Source organism: Stegastes partitus, unplaced genomic scaffold (genome assembly GCF_000690725.1).
Source record: "Stegastes partitus isolate 25-593 unplaced genomic scaffold, Stegastes_partitus-1.0.2 Scaffold235, whole genome shotgun sequence".
Taxonomy (NCBI): Eukaryota; Metazoa; Chordata; class Actinopteri; family Pomacentridae; genus Stegastes; species Stegastes partitus.
This window is the reverse complement of record NW_007577966.1, coordinates 368,992-387,598: the sequence shown is the minus strand read 5'-3', so window position 1 is coordinate 387,598 and position 18,607 is coordinate 368,992. Positions and strand designations below refer to the sequence as shown.

At 39.0% G+C, this 18,607-nt stretch overlaps 1 protein-coding gene across 2 annotated transcripts; it reads left to right on the top strand.

Annotated features, from left to right (window-relative positions):
• The first annotated feature begins 4,020 nt into the window (after nucleotides 1-4,020).
• On the top strand, nucleotides 4,021-16,905 carry degs1 (delta(4)-desaturase, sphingolipid 1). 2 transcript variants are annotated; one of them, XR_520176.1, is made up of 4 exons: nucleotides 4,021-4,218; nucleotides 11,059-11,801; nucleotides 13,997-14,788; nucleotides 14,860-16,905. XR_520176.1 is itself a non-coding variant. In XM_008281513.1 (3 exons), exons 1-3 carry the CDS (start codon nucleotides 4,137-4,139, stop codon nucleotides 14,141-14,143), a joined length of 972 nt encoding a protein of 323 aa, XP_008279735.1. In that variant the 5' UTR covers nucleotides 4,021-4,136; the 3' UTR covers nucleotides 14,144-16,905. The 2 variants fall into 2 exon arrangements, 1 of the variants encoding a protein (XP_008279735.1); XM_008281513.1 differs by having other exon boundaries at nucleotides 13,997-16,905.
• Nucleotides 16,906-18,607: the final 1,702 nt, after the last annotated feature.

Below are 18,607 nucleotides of genomic sequence, written 5' to 3'. Positions count from 1 at the left end.
TAAAAAAACAAACAAACTGGTACCTGTTCATGTTGACATGTTAGGCTCAAATTTCTCTTTTGTCCACTGAAGTCAGTTGATCAAAATCAGAGAAGTAGACAGAGCAGCTGCTCTGTAGCAATGATAGCAATGATTTTTTTGAAATTATTCTTCTTAAGGCTGACAAAATATATGTAGTCAGGGTACACTAGCTTCTTCTAGCGCTCAAATTATATTGTCTGGTACATCTGTGGAAACTCATCTGCTGGTGAAGAATTTTAGATGTTGGTAAAAAGCTCTGGAAAAGCTATCTTAAATTTTGTCACATTGGACGTTTTTTGAAAACTGAAAGATGTGGTTGAAATTGCTGGAGAAAAATTAGAACATAGACTTGGATTCATTTCCAAAATCTTAACTCAAAGTCTACTTTCCAGCTTTTTTTTTTTTTTTTTTAAACATAGCTTTCAGTTGCACCTTACAGCCTCCAGAGCCATCAGGATTGATCATATTTCCAATGTCAGCAATGAACTTTAATGCACAGTTTTTCTTGAGGTTTCTGAGCTTTTAGAGACTGAATCAGATCATCATGTAAACACTCCTCAATTTTTGGATTAGCTGTAAATAAGTGGAAACAGTGAAAAACACCAGTATTGTTCTAAAAAGTAAAAGTACAAATGTGAAAAAAATACTGCATATGTGATGAGATACCATGCAGTTATCAGTTTCTGAGACGTCTGGCCCATCCCTAAACAATAAGGGAAGCGTATTAAAATTTAGCCAAGCTGCACAAATAGATGCCACCAGTGGGAAGTGAGAAAATGTTGAATATTTTTGACCCTTTATGTTGTGTCATTATTATAGCACCAGCTTGAAAATAAAGTTGAAACTCAGCCCGTTGCAAGTAGTGTAAGGGAATTACCATAACATGTGAACGGTTTGCAGTAATAGTAGAGGGGTTCTGGAAATGTCTAAAGAAGTTGCTGCTCAGTAGAATGGCTGAGAGTGACATTAGTTTCCCCAGCTGTTTTTGAAAAGGTCATCTCTGTGCACTGGCAGTCTTTACTCTTATGTACAAACTTGTCTCTTGCCTTGTGATGCTAAGTTAGCTGTGAGCCCATATTGTGGCTGCACTTTTTTTTTTCTTTGTTTGAAGCATTTCTGTAGTTTGGATGACCTGAACCACTCATAGCATGAACTTTTGGTGAAGACATTTTGGAATTGCAGTTCCCACCTTGGTGAACACAAGTGTATGACACTGGCCAGCAAAACACATGCAGATGTATTCTAGTGGCTTAATTTGAGACTGCGTCTCAGTTTAGAAAATTGTATTGTAATCTTTATGTACTTTAAAGTGTAGCTTGTGAAATATTTCATCTATGTATACCAAGAATCCTTTGAGTTGGCCAACTGGGGGCTAACTGTAAGAATTTGTTGCACACATTACTGTTACAAATGTACAAATCAAACCTATTAAATCTAAACTTAACATATCCACATATCTCTGTATGTTTACACTCTATGCTCTGTTTGAACTGTAATGTTCTGCGTCCATGTTAATTTTGTGGGGTAGTTTATATCTTATTTAACTTTAGTAGACAATTATTTTTAACCTTTAAAGGTTTTAATTGGGTACAAAATTAAAAGGTACATGATTTAGTTTTACAGTTGTGTGAAGTTGCTGGAACACACGGGAATGCTGCAGAGTGTGCTGCTGCACTAAGAGCTCTGTCAGGTCAGTGCTGGTTTGAGGAAAATGCTGATATGCTCACATGTGAAGTAAGGGAAGTATAGTGTTTACCATATTCACCAAACAGTGTGTTAGCGTGCTTCCATTAGTAGTGAACAACTTACTACTGCGGCTAATGAGAAACTCTTTTTGCAGGCATTAGTGATAAACCAAACCTGATTGTGGTGCAAGATAAAGTCATTATCACCAGACTGTTACAATTCAGCATGAAATGAACACTTCTGTCTGTAATACATTTTATGGCAATTTATCCAATGGACACATTTCAGTAGGAACTGAAACGATTGGCCGATATTTCCATCCATACAGACACACTGCTAGCAAAAATAGTCTAAATAAAAAAATATTTTAATGAAGACAGTGCCCCTCTCCAGCTGCTGGCATGGGTGGATTATGGGAAATGATTGTGACTGTCTGTGTTCAGGTACTACACCTGACTAGACTATGTAATCTGCATCCTGTATTTTGTAACCCCAGACAGAACATAACGGTACAGAAATATTCACCGCTCCATACTGCAGACAAAAGACACAAGTTAAAGGCATAATCCAAATCCACTTTCTGTTACACCATTTTCACCCCAGCTTTTCTGAACTTACTTTTTTTTTCTTCATGTACAGGTCATATAGCAGAATATCCCACAGCCTACATTTAGCGTATCAGGAACAGTGGCTGATGAAACCCTGGGTTGCCTGTCGATGTTAGGGGGATTGTATCCATTGTTATGCCGATCCTGATCAGAACAGGAAAACTTATATTGTTTCATGTTCTGCAGCTGCAGCAGCCATGCACTTAGATAAGCTGAAGAACGGCAGCATTATTTAATGCCTTCCGTGCCACAAGTGTGCCTAGAATAACATGCTCTAAGGTTACATAAGTTCATACCAAAAGCACAGATTTCTTTAAAAAGGTTCTCAGATCTAAATCTAAGTGCATTCAATCAATATTTGTAAAACATTTGCTAAAGAGTTGTCAACCATGGCCAATAATGAGATATGAGTCACATTTTCTTTTAAAGTCTTTGTTTTCCATCCCGTCAAGTTATGTTTTCAGAATGCACATGATTTTTTTTTTTGTCATAAGGAGTGTGCTACCCATTCTATAGACTCCATTTAAGAAAAAAAAAAAAGCTAGGCTTTAGCTAAGTTTAACCATTCTATCATTTTTATACACTTTAAAAAAAAATATTACACTGGTATTTTCAGTCAGTCAGTCAGACTTTATAAAAATGCATTAAAACAATACAAACAACAATCCAAAGCCTGACTCAAGTGATGGATTTAGAGTTTGCCTTCAAATATCAACACACTCTGCTGCTCTCAGGTCCTCTGGAAGGCGAGTAACAGTAACAAAATACTTCCTCATCAAATGTTGTGGTTCTGGCTTTAGGTTTCATTAAAAAGCCACTACCAGAATTTTCTAGATGGTTCATAAGATAAAAGCAAAACAGAAACATATGAAGGACCAAGACCATTAAGAACTTTCTAAACCAATGAAAGGATCTTAAAATCAATTCTTGAAATGGCAGCTAACCAGTGCAGAGACTTTAAAACCGGTGTAATGTGAGCTCTACTTCTGGTTTGAGTGAGAACTCGTGCTGCTAAGTTTTAAAGCAATTGAAGTTAAAGTATCGTCTTCTTGGACCAGATAGGACGGCATTACAGTAATCAATCCTGCAAAAGTGTGTATTGGTGTCTCTGCATCAACTGGCCTGGGGTCATCAGGTGATGTACAGCTGTGGGTCATCAGACAAGACAAATGAGTCGTGGGGATTTGCATATGAAAAGTCTTTAGACATTGTGGCACAGAATACAGCCCTGCCTGTCTCTGCATCCCACATACCGGCTGTTGATTCATCCTTTGACTTATAGGCCCCAGCCAGGATGAGGATCCCAAATATGAATGTAAATGCATTTCATCCAGCTCCTTCCACTTCTGCAAATGTGTGAAATTAACCATCTTCATTTTGTATGTTGATTACACTTATTAAGCCAAGCAGAATTAGTTTCATACCAAATATTTAATATATATGGATATATAATTACATAATGTTGTATAAATTCCTAAACGCGGCATGCCATTTATTTATTTATATATATATTTATTTAATTATTTATTTATTTATTTATTCCTTTACATACCAGGAGGGCAGGAGGGTTGAAGAATATCAGCCTGCTAACAGACAGGTTACTAATTAGCATTAGCTTGCTACTAGCCAGAGAAGGCTCCAGTTGTGTAACTGGGAAAGTAGTTCCAGTGACACCCGGCTGGTAGGAGGAGCACTGGGGGCAGGAAAGCAGGCGGGCCCACAGTATGAGGAGAGGAGAGGAGGAGAATTACATAAGTTCCTTTTTAAACAGCGATCTTGTGATTTTCAGATACGTGTTTGTCTAAGCTCACAACAGTAAAGATGGGGAACCGAGTCGTCCGTGAAGACTACGAGTGGGTATACACGGACCAGCCGCATGCCGACAGGAGAAAAGAGATTCTGGGTGAGCTAGCTTAACCAAGTTTCAAATAAAGCTATTGTTTACTTAGATAGAACTACGTTAACTTGGTGTCTATTGTAACAACCAACTTTGGTTAACCCGCCAACATAGCAGTTGACTCGATTTGCTAGCGCAGGCTAGCTAAGCTAACGGTTCCTTATGTATTTGCCGGTCTAAGCTAACAGGACGAGGCTCAGTTAACCGTCGGGGACAACTGACGTCCTTTTTAACGATGAGGGCCTCTACCTACTGTGATGTTACACATTGTAGTTATATATGGGACTAGTTACAGCTAGTTGGATTAATGTACATCGGAGTTAGGCTAGCAGTGTGCAGCCACGGTTCTGCCCAGCTCAGTCACAGCCACTCCCTGGAGGAAGCCGCTGTCGAGCTCCTCAGTAAAGTTGCATGAACAGATGTGCTCACCATAACGGAACACCTAGTCCGAGCCTCACATAAATGTCTTCTTAGTAGGTGCCATGTCATCTTTTGAGATACATTTAAAGTAGCCAGCGGTAAATACAAAGATTAACCAAAATCATTGTGCGGCCTGCATTTTTTTACTACAATAATGAGTGTAAATCAACAGTAAATTTAAATAAGTATGCAAGGCCACGCCAGTAAGTATTATTAACCGATATTGAAAGTACAGTCGAGCAGGGTTTGGCGTTCTGAACTTCTTCAAATACGGTATGGGCTGTAAAGGTTTATCGTAATACTTTGTTTTAAGTTATTCAGTGCCATAATCCAATGCTATATAAGATACTCATATTTTTAATTGCTGCACCATTTTGTCACGTGTATTTAGATATTCCTTGCATACAAGAGCTGCAGTGATCAGCTCGACCATTTATGGCCAATTTCAAAATTTAGCTCCTCCTCGGGGGTAAGTCGTACACATTTCAAACTCTAAACCCATCAGGAAGTCTGCCATTTTGAAAAAAAAAATGGTCAGAATGTTGCGATTTTTGCTCATTTTTGGCCATTTTCAAAATCTATCTTCTGCTAGGGGGTTCGTCGTACACACCTGAAATTTGGCCATCACAAACTACACGACGTGGTAATTAAAAGTTATCAAAATGCTCAGCAAAAGTCTGACGGTTTAGAAATGGCGGCCCGTGCAATATTGATCAATCGCCATTTTGGCCATTTTTTTGGTGTTTTCGGCATTCAACGGGGTGCCGTTGGAAGGCCGTTTCATCTACACCTCCAAGATTCGTTGGGGATGTGTAGCAGGTCGGGACGCACAAAAAAGTCAATTGGCGCCAAGCTCTAAACCCAACAGGAAGTCCACCATTTTGAAAAAAACGGTCAGATTTTTGCGGTTTTCACTCATTTTGCGCCATTTTTGGCCATTATCAAAATCTATCTCCTCCAAGGGGGTAAGTTGTACACACCTGAAATTTGGCCAGCCCAAACTACACGACGTGGTGAATAAAAGTTATTAAAACGCTCTGCAAAAGTCTGACGGCGTGAAAATGGCGGCTCATACAATTTAGCCAAAAAGCCATAAAACGCCATACAATGGGACGTGCTGTGTAACTGGGCTGTACGCGCTCCGATCGGCCTGAAACTTTACACGCGTGCTCCAAGTCACAGCCAGAGTGTGTTAAATACATGTGCACACCAACTGGCTCAGTAGCACTGCCACGGAAAGCAAGGACCCGACCAATGCCGTTTGCGGCTTTAATTATTTTTTTATAAATTTTTTTTCCTGAAACTCCATTTTTAAATAAATAAATAAATAAATCTCTCACAAGATAGAAATTGAACAAGATGCCACTTTCAGATGTCCATATCTCTTGAAGTATATGAAGTGGATTTTCAAGAAATTAGGAAAATATATCTCTAATACACATGATCTATTTGATCAATTTTATTGTGAGAATAATATCTGAGTGTCATTACTAATGCTTAGAAAGCTTTCATATGTTAGTAGAAATGGGAGTTATGGCCATCATAGTTGACACAGGTAAAAAGTAATTTAAAAACGACCAGATGGACATTTTGAATCATGGGTAGGTTGATGAAATTTAGGATAGTAAGAGATGGATGTATCGTCTACTTGAATATTTCTATTGGGTCAAAATTTATGAAAATGTTTTGAATTTGAGCTAAAACATTGTCAGATGTCAGTTTCAGATGCCAAAGATCATTCCTATGAAGTTTCAACAGATTCTGAGATGGTCAAGCAGCCACATTCACCGAGTTGACAAGGAATGACCCTTCTAATTAGGGCTACTAATATTTTAAATAAAAACTAATCCTTTGCTTGTGTCATCTGTAAAATGCTTGAGAAAGGTATAGCTACCTTAAGTGCAAGGTGAAGTTTTCTACATTGCTTTGTCTAACAGTTCAAAACCCAAAGATACTCAGTGTACTGAAACTGAGAAAATCTAAGACATTGGAAGTGTGGCAACAAGCAAAATTTTAGCTTGGAAAAAAAAAGAAAAGACGTTTTAAGTGATTAATTGTTTAATCAGTATAATTACTCCTGCATTGGATTACATCAATGTCACCCTGGACCCGGGTAATGATTTTGTCATCCATCCATCCATTATCTATACACTTATTGGTAGTCTTATGTAAAACAAATACCACATGCACACCACAGTTCTCTCTTAACACTGTAAGAGTCTCTGCAATAAAGCCGTAGGAACATTATCGCACAAGTGACCTATGTCTGAAAGACAGAATGCCGTCACTTTAACAGCCTGATAAAGCCAGCAGTGTTACATATCCCATGTGTGAAAAGGGCTTTACATCAGGTAAGTATCAGTATTGCAGAAAACAGTTGTGAACCTAACTGCATTTGCAATGCAGAAAGCCTAAAACATGACCTGGCTGAATTTCTTTGGCCTTTGAAAACATTTTAGGATAAATATTTAAGGACCTACACCACTTGCAAAGGCTTCATTATGATTAGAACAAATACTGTCACAGTTATGTACAGACTCTTATTTGTTGTTTATCCATGTATTCCCTTGTTAAGAGAAATCAGACAACACAAACTTGGAGACATACACAAATACTAAGTGTTTTAACGACCTCTGACCTTTGTTGGGGATTTGTGCCATTGTAGGAGTTATGAGGTTGGTTAATGCTGTCGGAAATGTAACTCTGTACGGTCATGGTCATGCGTTCTCTGGCTTGTAGGAGTGCAGCACAGCTCAGTGATGATAAATGGTTTGGTGTTTGTTGAGACTTGTCTTTCTGCTGTAATCTCCCACTTCTTAGGTGGCGAGAACACATACATGAGGCCCGGAGGTTTCTTTAGGAAAGGAATTTAAATGGCTGAACAGCCACACCATTGTCTGACTTTCTGACCATGGTTAGAGATTTTCACTATTCACATTTTGTGTCATATTTGACCTTTGTCACTGGTACAGTTATTTTGATACTCCTGTACTATGTTCTTACTAGCTGTATTCTGGAAGAGAGTGAGTGAACAAGTGGGTGCAGGTTTGAGCAGTTGGACAGTAGAGAGTAAATTAAATTCACAGTTGCAGTTGGGGAGTCGGGGACAGGGAATTGAATAACCCAAGTGTCAGATGAAAAAGAGGAGAATCTAAAGGAAGGAGACTAGCAAATGGAAAGTCTGTAGCTCTGATAGACCGAACACCTGGTGTGTGAGGGCCGGAGCACGTTTGTCACTCACCTGCAGCTCTGTGTAGCACACATGACGATGGAGGAAAGGTAAACGTTTAATAGTACGACAACGATTCACTACAGTTCATGCAGAAAATGGTTGCAGCAACAACAGTGACAACTCATTTGCATGTAAGAGTGAAAATAGTCTACCTGTTGAAACATTGAGCAAAAGTTAATCACTTACAGATGGAGAAATGTTTGACTGCTAAGCTTGCGCCAGCCTTTGTTTAAGTGCGACTGTGTTCATGTTCTGAAATTCAGAGCATGATTTGAACTGTTGTTTAGCATTTTAGTTTCATTTTCAGAGCACGGAGATAACCTCTGTCATACTGTATTTCAGTTTTTCTCAGGCTGAATGTTGGTGTTGGTGGTGGAAGTAGGGGAGAGTTGGGAAAGATGAGCCAGTTTTTACTTGAGGTGTCTTTACAGTGGGGGCATGACAGTAATGTCTCAAAATAAAACATGTACATATACTTCATGATGTGGGGCATCCCTGGGAATAATTGGTTTGGATCTCAGTTGTTAAAATATGGCTTTCCAAAAAAAGTTTTTTCTTGGCTCATCTTGCTCCCGGCAAGGGGTAAATTGAGCCTTTGGAGAAGATACGTCGGGGTAAATTGTGCCATTGATTATGTTGAAGTAAAATGAAAATTTGATATAATAATTTCTCCTCATATAATGCTGTATAAAAGCAAGACAAATTCAATACGAAATGACCTCTTAAAAGTTGTATTTAAAGATAAAATGTTCAACTTTAAAGCCAGTTTCCTTTCATAAGGCCCATAGATGACATTTTGGAACAATAAATGTTCAAAATGAACAAAATTGACTGTGATTTTTACAAAACTGGACTACTGTTTAACATATATAAAGGCTACAACTTTGTCTTCAGCAAGGCCTAAGGGTTTCACATTTTAGAACAAAATCCTGTTCAATATCAATAAAGTGTACAACTCCAAAACAACTTCAACAAGGCCTACGTACTTCACATTTTCATAACAAAATCAAGTTAGAAAGTGATAAAACTGACTGTAATTCTAACAGAACTGGGTTCAATACGGAACATCACACTTGTCAGTACAACACATAGGCATAGCTGCAAAAATCAACATTAAGTCCAAATCCACTGCAGTTCTCCTCACACAACTGGTAAACTATTCACCATTTCACTGATCCACAATGCAGGTAAACATAAACTTCTGCTCCCTTCCGGTGCTTTCCTCAGGTTTCTGAGGTGTTGAAAGTTTCTTGATCACCTGTTTCTATGGATGATTCCCTCATCCTTCTCCTTGAAGGGCAAAATTGCCCTTCAGTCCGGATGGAGCCAGTGGCTCAACTAATCCCACTGCCACCATTTTAACAAAAGTGCATTATCCAGACAGTTTAGAGCTTACTTCATGCTAACAGTTTAACCTCAGACTGTAGCTTACTAATGCACTAACATGTGTGACATTGTTTCAGATGTCTCAATAATTGCTCAGACACAACACTCATAAAACAGAAACATGACAAATTAACTGTGAACAGCAAAATAATGTTTTGTAACTAAAATGTGCTCACCTTGTACTCCATGTGCTCCCTGTCTTCACTTGGAGAGTATAGTTGACACATCTTCAAAAATGCTTGGTCACATGACCGATTTCTTCAATGTTTTTCTAGAAACAAGGGGTGGCTCCACTAACCCACACATATTGTGTTACCATTCTAATTCTAGCGATACCCATCCCTACCTGTGATCATTGACACACACAAGTTAGGAAATGTGATCATTTAAACAAAATTGAGTACACCTGTGATTTATGTTTACTGGTTATGTCTTGTGAATACGATCAATCCTGAGGTTGCAATGAATCCGTTGACACTAAACATGTCATGCTAGTTCACTGGGAAAGGGGGTTTAGTATTGTTCCAAAGTCTTGAATATAAGGTCAACAGCACCTCATTATTAAATGTCTGTGTGCTAGTGATGACTTGTAGTGTTACTGTATGAGCTCACCTTGTCTCAGGTTGTCAGTAACAGACGAAAGGCTCTATTCCACTCTGCTGGCTGTTTCTGAAACTCTAGGTATTTAATGATGTTAAGCTGTGCTAAATAACGCTGTAGATATATATCGTGATATAATAACTATGATGCTGATTATTTTATGCTATACAAATACTGACTGTCTTTCTTTGTTTTTAACAAGAAATTAGTTAGCACTTATTTTCCCCCAGTGTGATTCCTTTCACTTTTTTTTTGTACCCTGATTTCCTTTTGTGAAGAAAGTTGTGACTCTATCACAGTGCACATTAGTGCTCCAGCATCAGTAGTCACTCAGCTAATTAGTTCTTTTTTGAGGTGAATTCTCGTGCAGAGATTGAGTAGCCTATTTTGTGTGTTGTGTAAGGAGTGAGCGGGCCGGTACAGAGAGCTGTTACTGTATTTTTGGGGGGATACAAAGCTTTGTCTCTAAACTGTTTTTTTTTTTTTTTTATTTTAATGTTGTCATGGCACAAATTACTTAGAAATAGCAAAAATCTCAAATAAAAACAAGCTTTTCACTTCTGGCTTTTCAAGAGCTCCACACACCCCAGCAGCCTGATAGTCAGTCCCACTTTCCTCCCTTATGATGCCCCGGGATCTCGCTACGCTGCTATGAACAAGCTAATGTTAGTCTGTGTGAACATTGCTGTGGGACATGGCTACGACACATGCAGCTGTTGCAGGATAATAACCTTTCCCAATGTGAACATTTTGACCACACTTTGGTAATATAAAGTTAGCAGCTCAATCATTCACCATAAATCTGTTCATAGATCAGGATGTTGGTCTTTGAGCTGCATAGATATGTAAGAGGTGTTTCTATAACTTTTTATTTGTCATGCCTCTTAATAATAATTACTAAATTAAGCATCAATAGGGTGGAAAGTATCTGCTGTAGACAGAACAATCGAGAACTTTGTAACTATGTTTTGTGCAATGTCATCGTCAAACTAGAATTTACCTGGGGCTTACAATACTGGCTTCCCGATGGCCAGTCCACACCTAGGAATGTGCATGGAAAATTCATACATTAAGGAGTGCAGCTGGTACTTCCATTCTTTATCTTGCAAAATCAGCTTTGTTAGTACTGATGAACAGATACAACGTTTTAATATTGTTATATGATTCTTCATTGAATTTAACTCAAGTTTCTTGTATTTCCCCTCCAGCCAAATATCCAGAAATCAAGTCCCTGATGGGCCCTGACCCAAGGCTGAAATGGATTGTGTGCATGATGGTGGCAATACAGTTTCTAGCTTTCTATCTGGTCAAAGACTTGGACTGGAAATGGGTTTTGTTTTGGACTTACGCGTTTGGCAGCTGCATTAACCACTCAATGACCCTTGCCATTCATGAGATCTCCCACAATACAGCCTTTGGAAACAACAAAGCCATGTGGAACCGCTACTTTGCCATGTTTGCCAACCTGCCCATTGGCCTGCCCTACTCTGCCTCGTTCAAACGATATCACCTCGACCACCACCGTTACCTCGGTGGAGATGGCGTCGATGTAGACATCCCCACTGAGTTTGAAGGATGGTTCTTCTGCACACGCTTTCGCAAGTTCATCTGGATTATTCTGCAGCCACTGTTCTATGCTATCCGGCCCCTCTGCATCAACCCCAAGCCCATCAGTCAGCTGGAGGTGACCAATGTGACCTTCCAGCTCACCTTTGACATCCTGCTCTACTGGGTGTGGGGGGCCAAGCCTGTGGTCTACATGCTGGCTGGCTCTATGCTGGGAATGGGCTTGCATCCCATCTCTGGCCACTTCATAGCTGAGCACTATATGTTCCTCAAGGGTCATGAGACCTACTCTTACTACGGCTCCCTCAACCTGCTCACCTTCAACGTGGGCTACCACAATGAGCACCATGACTTTCCCAGCATCCCAGGACGAAGGCTGCCAATGGTGAGTACAGCTAGGTGGGGATGGGTACATTGTCAGATTTAAAAAAACAAACAAAAAGTCACATTCAGGGCCTAAAAGACAACAATGTCCCCATCGCAAAAAACTGCCATAAAAATGGTATATATTGTTATTTTTCACTTTTGACAACTAAATTATTTAAAAAAAAACATTGTTTCTGATCATAACAACCAAATGTTGGCATTGTGTTGGAGGCTGTGGGATTTTAAAGTCCAGAAAATGAAAAATTCGTGGGTAATTATGATCAAATCTGATGGTGGTTAAAATGAATTAGTCATTTAAAGTGGAAAATAATATTAATACATGGCATTTTAAGGCAGGGTAAGAGACAGAAGGGTGGAATTTGTGATCTGTAGTCCATTACAATTTCTATATCTCCAAATGTAAACAGACACAAGCAAATGTAAACAGACCACACTGTGACATTCCTACCAACACCCCAAACCATTTCAGTTGTAGACATTTATTCGATTGGCCTGTAGTGCTCTATAATACAGCAGGAAGTGACAAAACAAATGAAGCCTGTATTTGCTTCATGGGACGATTATGAAAAAATGGCACAATCTAGTGGAAAATAGTAAAAATGACAATTGTGAAGCCAAAGATCCAAATGAAAGCATAGTAACATAAAATGCATGATATCATGATGTACTGTGAGAGGGATCAAAAACAGCAGTTATAATGGGTTTCAATTGTCCTGAGTGTAACTTTTTCATAAAATGTTGCTGAAGGTTGCTGGTTCACATCTCAGTGCAGACACCTGGACTCTTTCTGCGTGGAGTTTGCATGTTCTCCCTGTGCAGCGTGGGTTCTCTCCAAAGACATGTTGAGGCTAATTGGTGATTCTAAATTATCAATAGGTGTGAATGTGAGTATGCTTGGTTGTCTGTCTCTAAGTGTAGGGTCCAGGGTGTCCCCTGTCTTCACCCTAAGTCAGCTGGGATAGGCTCCAGCCCCCCCGCGACCCTAGTGAGGATCAAGCGGTGTATAGATAATGGATGGATGGATGGACTTTATTTGTCTACAACACGTCTTAGTAAACAGGACATTATAACCTCCAAACATAAATTCTGTATTTTGAAATTGAAATTAAATTAAATAAAAATAAAAATAGAAATACAGGGAGGCTTCTTCTTTGAGCTTCTTGATTGAATTACTCTTCCTAAGATTATAATTAATGTTACCAGGAGACATAATTTGAACCAAATAATTCCCAACAGACCGTGAGTGGCCAGGCAAAACACACCACTATCAACTATAGTAGACAGGCAGTCGTTGATACGTGATGTTGTGCAGTAAAGCTTTGATTATTCTTTTTTGTCCACAGGATTAAGGTGCTGTTGACAAATTAGTAGATGTGGAAAAATACTGGAAGATGTGCAATTATTTTGCAGTACATTCTTCTTGATGTTGGAAAAGTTTAGAGATTGAGAAAAATCATGGCTGTGAACAGGCTGTTAGGGTCTAATAAAACATTAGCCCACATATTGTAAACACAGCGCTGGTGTTGTGCACTTATTCTGTGCACGGCTTTCTGTACCTTAAGACTGGATAAAGTCTATGTCTAACTGAAATGTCAGTCCTGTTGTTTATAATGTGGAAGGGTTAGTTCTTATTGAACAGGGTATTCCTTATCTGGAAATATAAAACTTGCTAATAAAAATAAAATAAAATATTTGAAATCTTGTAAATTAGATTTTTTTTTTTTCCAGAAAATGTTTTGTTATCCATTTTTGTCAAGTCCTGTGTTTCATTTTCTAATTGTTGTTTCAGAATAGGAAATGGAGATGAAGGTACTCTGGTCATAAACTGTTGTCATTTGTCTTATATTCATTTGCAGCTACATGTATAAAACACTTTCTACTGAAACGGGCACATTTTGATAGAAGAACTATATAGTTAAGACATAGGGTTTTTAAAAAAGGTCAGACAGTGTCAGCAGGATCAGATTTGTTTGATTTCTTTACGATCCATAGACTTCCTCAGCTCTATCCACCCACAGTAAATCCCATCAGCCACAGATTTATCAGAGCCTCGTCAGCAGCACAACCCTGCAAAAGAAGTGAAACTCAAATATGTTTAAAACATGTAAGCAACAACAGTCTGAGCAATCTGTTAAGTGCAATAAGAAAACTGTCATCTAAAGGCAGTGTTCTCTCTTTCTTTTTGGTTTTCAGGTGAAGAAAATTGCAGCAGAGTATTATGATGACCTGCCTCAGTACACATCCTGGGTGAAGGTCCTGTATGACTTCATCATGGATGACGCGTTGAGCCCGTACTCTCGTATCAAGAGGAGGCTGAAGGGAGATGTCAAACAGGAGTAACTTCACTGAAAGCTTCACTGGAACAAAGCTGCAGTGTCCACCATGACGGCAGCCATAGTCGCATTCTTAAAACCTAACAGCTTCTGCATAATAATATGTTCAACGTGTGGAATCGGGGGGATTGTTGTGCATGATTCTGAAAGTGTACTTTTCCTGAACCGAAACAGCAGATGTTTTCAGTTACTTGCTGTCAGGACAGGTAATTTTGGAATAAAAAAAAAAAAATTGTTGACTAAGGGTTGTTCCAGGCAATACGTAGGGCTGGCTGCACAGAGATATGGGCTTTTATCAAACAAATTGTTCAACCTGTGGTGACACAGCTGATTCACTGTTCAGTGTGAATGAAGGAAGGCTATTTAGTGGCTTACCCTCAAATGTGGTACAGACATTTCAATTTCCCTCAGAATGAATTGTAATCACTTTGGTGATCTCCTTACTTTCAGTTTGTTACATACTTTGGTTTAAGGCTAACCTGCGTGTGCTCAGGGCTTTTTTGCTGGTGTGTTAACGTGCACTGGATGGTGAGTGCTCTTTATATGTTGTCTGGTTTCAGCATCCCTGAAGTTAATGTCGCCACACTGATCAGTAATGATGAAAACAGCCAAGAATACGAAACATCTGAATATGAACAGACGGCTGAAAAATGTGATGCTTCTAAGACAATTCAGGTGTATTTGCCTCACCTGTACTTACTCTTGTAACACACTAAGGCTAAGATGGCAGTTGTGGTTAACATCAGCTAGGTAGCGTACTTGTAAACATGTTAGTATACTGATGGTAGTACTTGCTACTGCAGAGCAGCACAGGCTGCCAGCATGGCTGCACGCTCTAAAGTCTTGACATACTGATAATATAAAGCACACAACACTGTGTGACAATGTCAGAATATTAATTAAACTTTTGTGGAAACGTCTGTGTATTGGCTGTGAGTGTGGTGCTCACTGTCATTGTTAAAATAATTAGAATCCATCAGTGATGTAGCCTGAACACAAAACAGTACACTTTGCTCTTAACATATTTAACTACAGTCTTTCTCCCTCTAGAGTTGTTACATATTTAGTGTCTGTTGCTTTAAGCTGCGTATCACTGTTGATCAGAAAATATGAGCCATAAAAACTTTACAAGGCCCTTTTACCAAAAACCTTCATGACTACAGTGGTGGCACAAATGTTTACTGTGTCAGTGGACCCTACAAACTGGTTTCCATCTCATTGCTCACTGCATAATGGTGGTAAACCACTAATAGAGCCAATTACGCCTCTGCTTGCCTCATGATAGCAGCAAAAATATGTCTTTATTTTTGACTTGAATGTATTATTTGCATTAGACGTCTTTGAATAACACAAGATTCATGATAGACCAGTCTAAGTCTTTGTGCAGCCCGCCCCAGAAATGGTCAAATACACACCCAACCAAAAATGAGCCCCCAAGTTGATCTACTTCTGTACAGTGACTGAGTGCTAACACTGCATATAGCCGATGTGGCCTTGGAGAGTAATAGTGTAGAACTAAATGAACAAGATGTCCTCGCCTTTTTGAGAGCATGCAATTGAAGGGTCAACAACACGAAAGCAGATTTGCTATTGGTCAAGAGCACCACTGTGTGTGCGTGTGTGTGTGTGCGTGTGTGTGTGTGCGTGCGTGCGTGTGTGTTGAAGTGGACCAAAGTTGAACTCTGTAAGATCTTTCTCTGTGATCTTGTTGCTTGAGTGTTGTGAGGCAGACCTGGGGGCTGAACTATGAAGCGCTATCAGCTTGTTTGCCTTGTTGAGCTTGTAGTCAGACACCATGTTGAGTCCTGCTGTGGAGCTGACCTGATCCAGCGCAGGCTATGTTCAGAATTCAGATTTAAATTAACTGGAAGAAGTGCCTCCCTTTAACCAATTAGTTTCCCGATGATTCTTTGTGAGCGATACAGATTCTGAGCTGAGGGAATGTGTTTTATCTGCCAACCTGTTGAGCCATATGCCCTAATACCACTGAATGAAGCCATGCAGTTACAGTATCATACACTGTATGTGCTGCATTGCCACAGGATTGATTTGGCAAAAAATTAAAGGGATGCTCTGCATTATGAGCCAGTGTCAGACCTAAATGTACTTCAATTGATATGTTTAAATATAGAAAGTTTAACAGCTCTAATGCGCAGCTCTCATGTTAGAAATACGCAGCTGCATTGATCGGTAAAAAACATTAGCACACGAGTAACAGTTTTCTACCAGCATTCCTCTGCATCATTTGCAGTAAAAGTACGTTGCTTTCGATTTAAACAAGCTGTTGACTGAAGTAGGTAACATGCCATCGGTCCATTTTATGTACAAGAAAAGTCACAAGTCGCTGTAAACGCTCCTTCATTTAAAGCAGAAAGCCTGAGTTAACAGAACTGTGATAGCTGTTCTCTCTGACTGGAGTTTCGTTGATCACAGTGTGGCTAACTTGCTTCATGGTTCACCTCTCAGGTCTGTTTGGCATCACGTGTCCATAGGTTATGGAAAGACTTGCAGCAGTTGCTTTACATGTTACAGATCAAACTGCTTATTAACCTGTTTTGTTTTGTTTTTCACATTCTTTGCTTTTGAGCATACAACATTTTAAGGAGGATGTTTTATACAACCTGTAACTGTTTAAGGTTGTCACTCATGTTACTTACCATCCAAGCTTTATTTTCAGTTCCATAGTTGTGATCCTAATTTAAGTTTTATGAATTTATTCACTATGAAAAACTGTATGTCAAAAAATTAAAAAAATAATGTTAAAATGTTTAAGCTTTACTGTTCTTCCTTTTGTTTGTTTGTTTGTTTGTTCACTTCCTCCAGCTGCATGTTGTGCAGCCTGTGTGTTCTGTTTAAAGCCAGGAGATTTGGTAACCTGATGCTCTCCTCTCTTTACACTGTCAGATTGATTGCTCGTCTCCTGTTATTCAGCAGTTACGTCTGCTGTTCTACTGGGTTTTTTTTTTCCAGAAATACAGGTGAAGACAACTTCACATTATCATCTTTGGAATGGAAAGGAGGAGGGAACACGTTTGTCAAACGTAAAGCTATGACGGGTTATATTACGGACCCCTGAGTGGCCATGGAGAAAAAATAACACATGGTAACAAGATAGTAACTTGAGGTAACAACTTCTTATCTCGTTCCCACGCAATTGATTTTTTTCACCAATGTCACTCTGTTTTTCCCGCAAAATGAGACGTTCTCTGATCTTCACTGCAGCCGCCTACCAGACCAGAGCTCAGGGACCATCAACAAATTACCACGGCAAAAGAAAATGCTTTGAAAAAACTCAATAACTTTACATTTATTTCTTGTAGTGCCACGAAAACCACATCACATATCCATTAACTTTTGGTTGTACTACAGCACTTAGATTGAAATAAAGTAATTTTTAGGGATACATTTGCAAACCTTTGTTTTTTTAACCTATTTGTGAAAAGATATAGTCACTTTTGTGATTTTACGCAATGTTGTTTAGTTTTCTTTGTAGTGAGGTTTCCAAATGGTGTAAGATATGTGATCTGATCAAATTCAAACAACTGTAAACCTGTACGTTTTTGTGTGGTGTATTTTTCCTGAAGAAAACAGACAAACAAATCACTTGCGTAAAAAGAAGACCTATCAAAATTATTTACTTCTTTTTATACACAGCAAATAAATAAGTTAATGGATGTGTGATGTGGTTTTGGTGGCACTACAACCAATAAAAAACTTGAGATTTTAAATGTTTTACAATTTTAAAAAAATCCCTAAAATTATATAATAGTACATTTTCCAATCTAAGTGCTGTAGTACAACCACAGCAAGGTCAAATGCTGTATCCAGTACGTAACAAGTATTTACAAAGTGAGGCATAGTTTCTTTAAAATGTCCACTTGCCACCCAGTTTTTCCCCATAGTTTTGTGTTTTTCCACTGTTCTGATGTTTCATGTGCAAGTCTCACTTGGAACCATCAGTGTTTTATTGATTCATACAGCAAAATGACTCTGTTCATCGCAGGCTGTATGACCTTAGACAGCATGGGGCTGTCCACACAGCAGTCTTCCTCTGCTCGCTCTGTCCAGTAAGAAAGTAGCAGTAAACAATGCGACAGATGTTTGTGGCCCAGGAACAAATGAAAGTATGCAGCTGCTGCTGCTCGTGTTCTGCTTGCAGTCAAACTCTTTGTAAATACATTATTCTGTATAAATACTGAGTTTTTTTTTTTTTTTTTTTTTCAAGCGATATCTTGTTTGCATTTACTTTTTCTAATGACTGGGAGTATCTTCCAATATTCTATTTTCCTTCAAAATGTTATTGCGTTTAGGCTTTTATTCTCGTCCACTCTGACAACGTAGTTGTCTGTATTTAGCATGGACCCGGGTACATTAGTAAACTACCTTATTTAAACTATTTTGATAGGCTAACCAGTCTAGCACGGCAGGACGGGACAGGGATTGGTTAGACCAGATGCCTTGATCCAGATGC

Coding starts and splice junctions, on each gene's coding strand:
- degs1 (XM_008281513.1), top strand. CDS start 4,137: ATGGGGAACCGAGTCGTCCGTGAAGACTACGAGTGGGTATACACGGAC. Junction 4,219..11,058: donor CAGGAGAAAAGAGATTCTGG/GTGAGCTAGCTT, acceptor TTTCCCCTCCAG/CCAAATATCCAGAAATCAAG. Junction 11,802..13,996: donor CAGGACGAAGGCTGCCAATG/GTGAGTACAGCT, acceptor TTTGGTTTTCAG/GTGAAGAAAATTGCAGCAGA.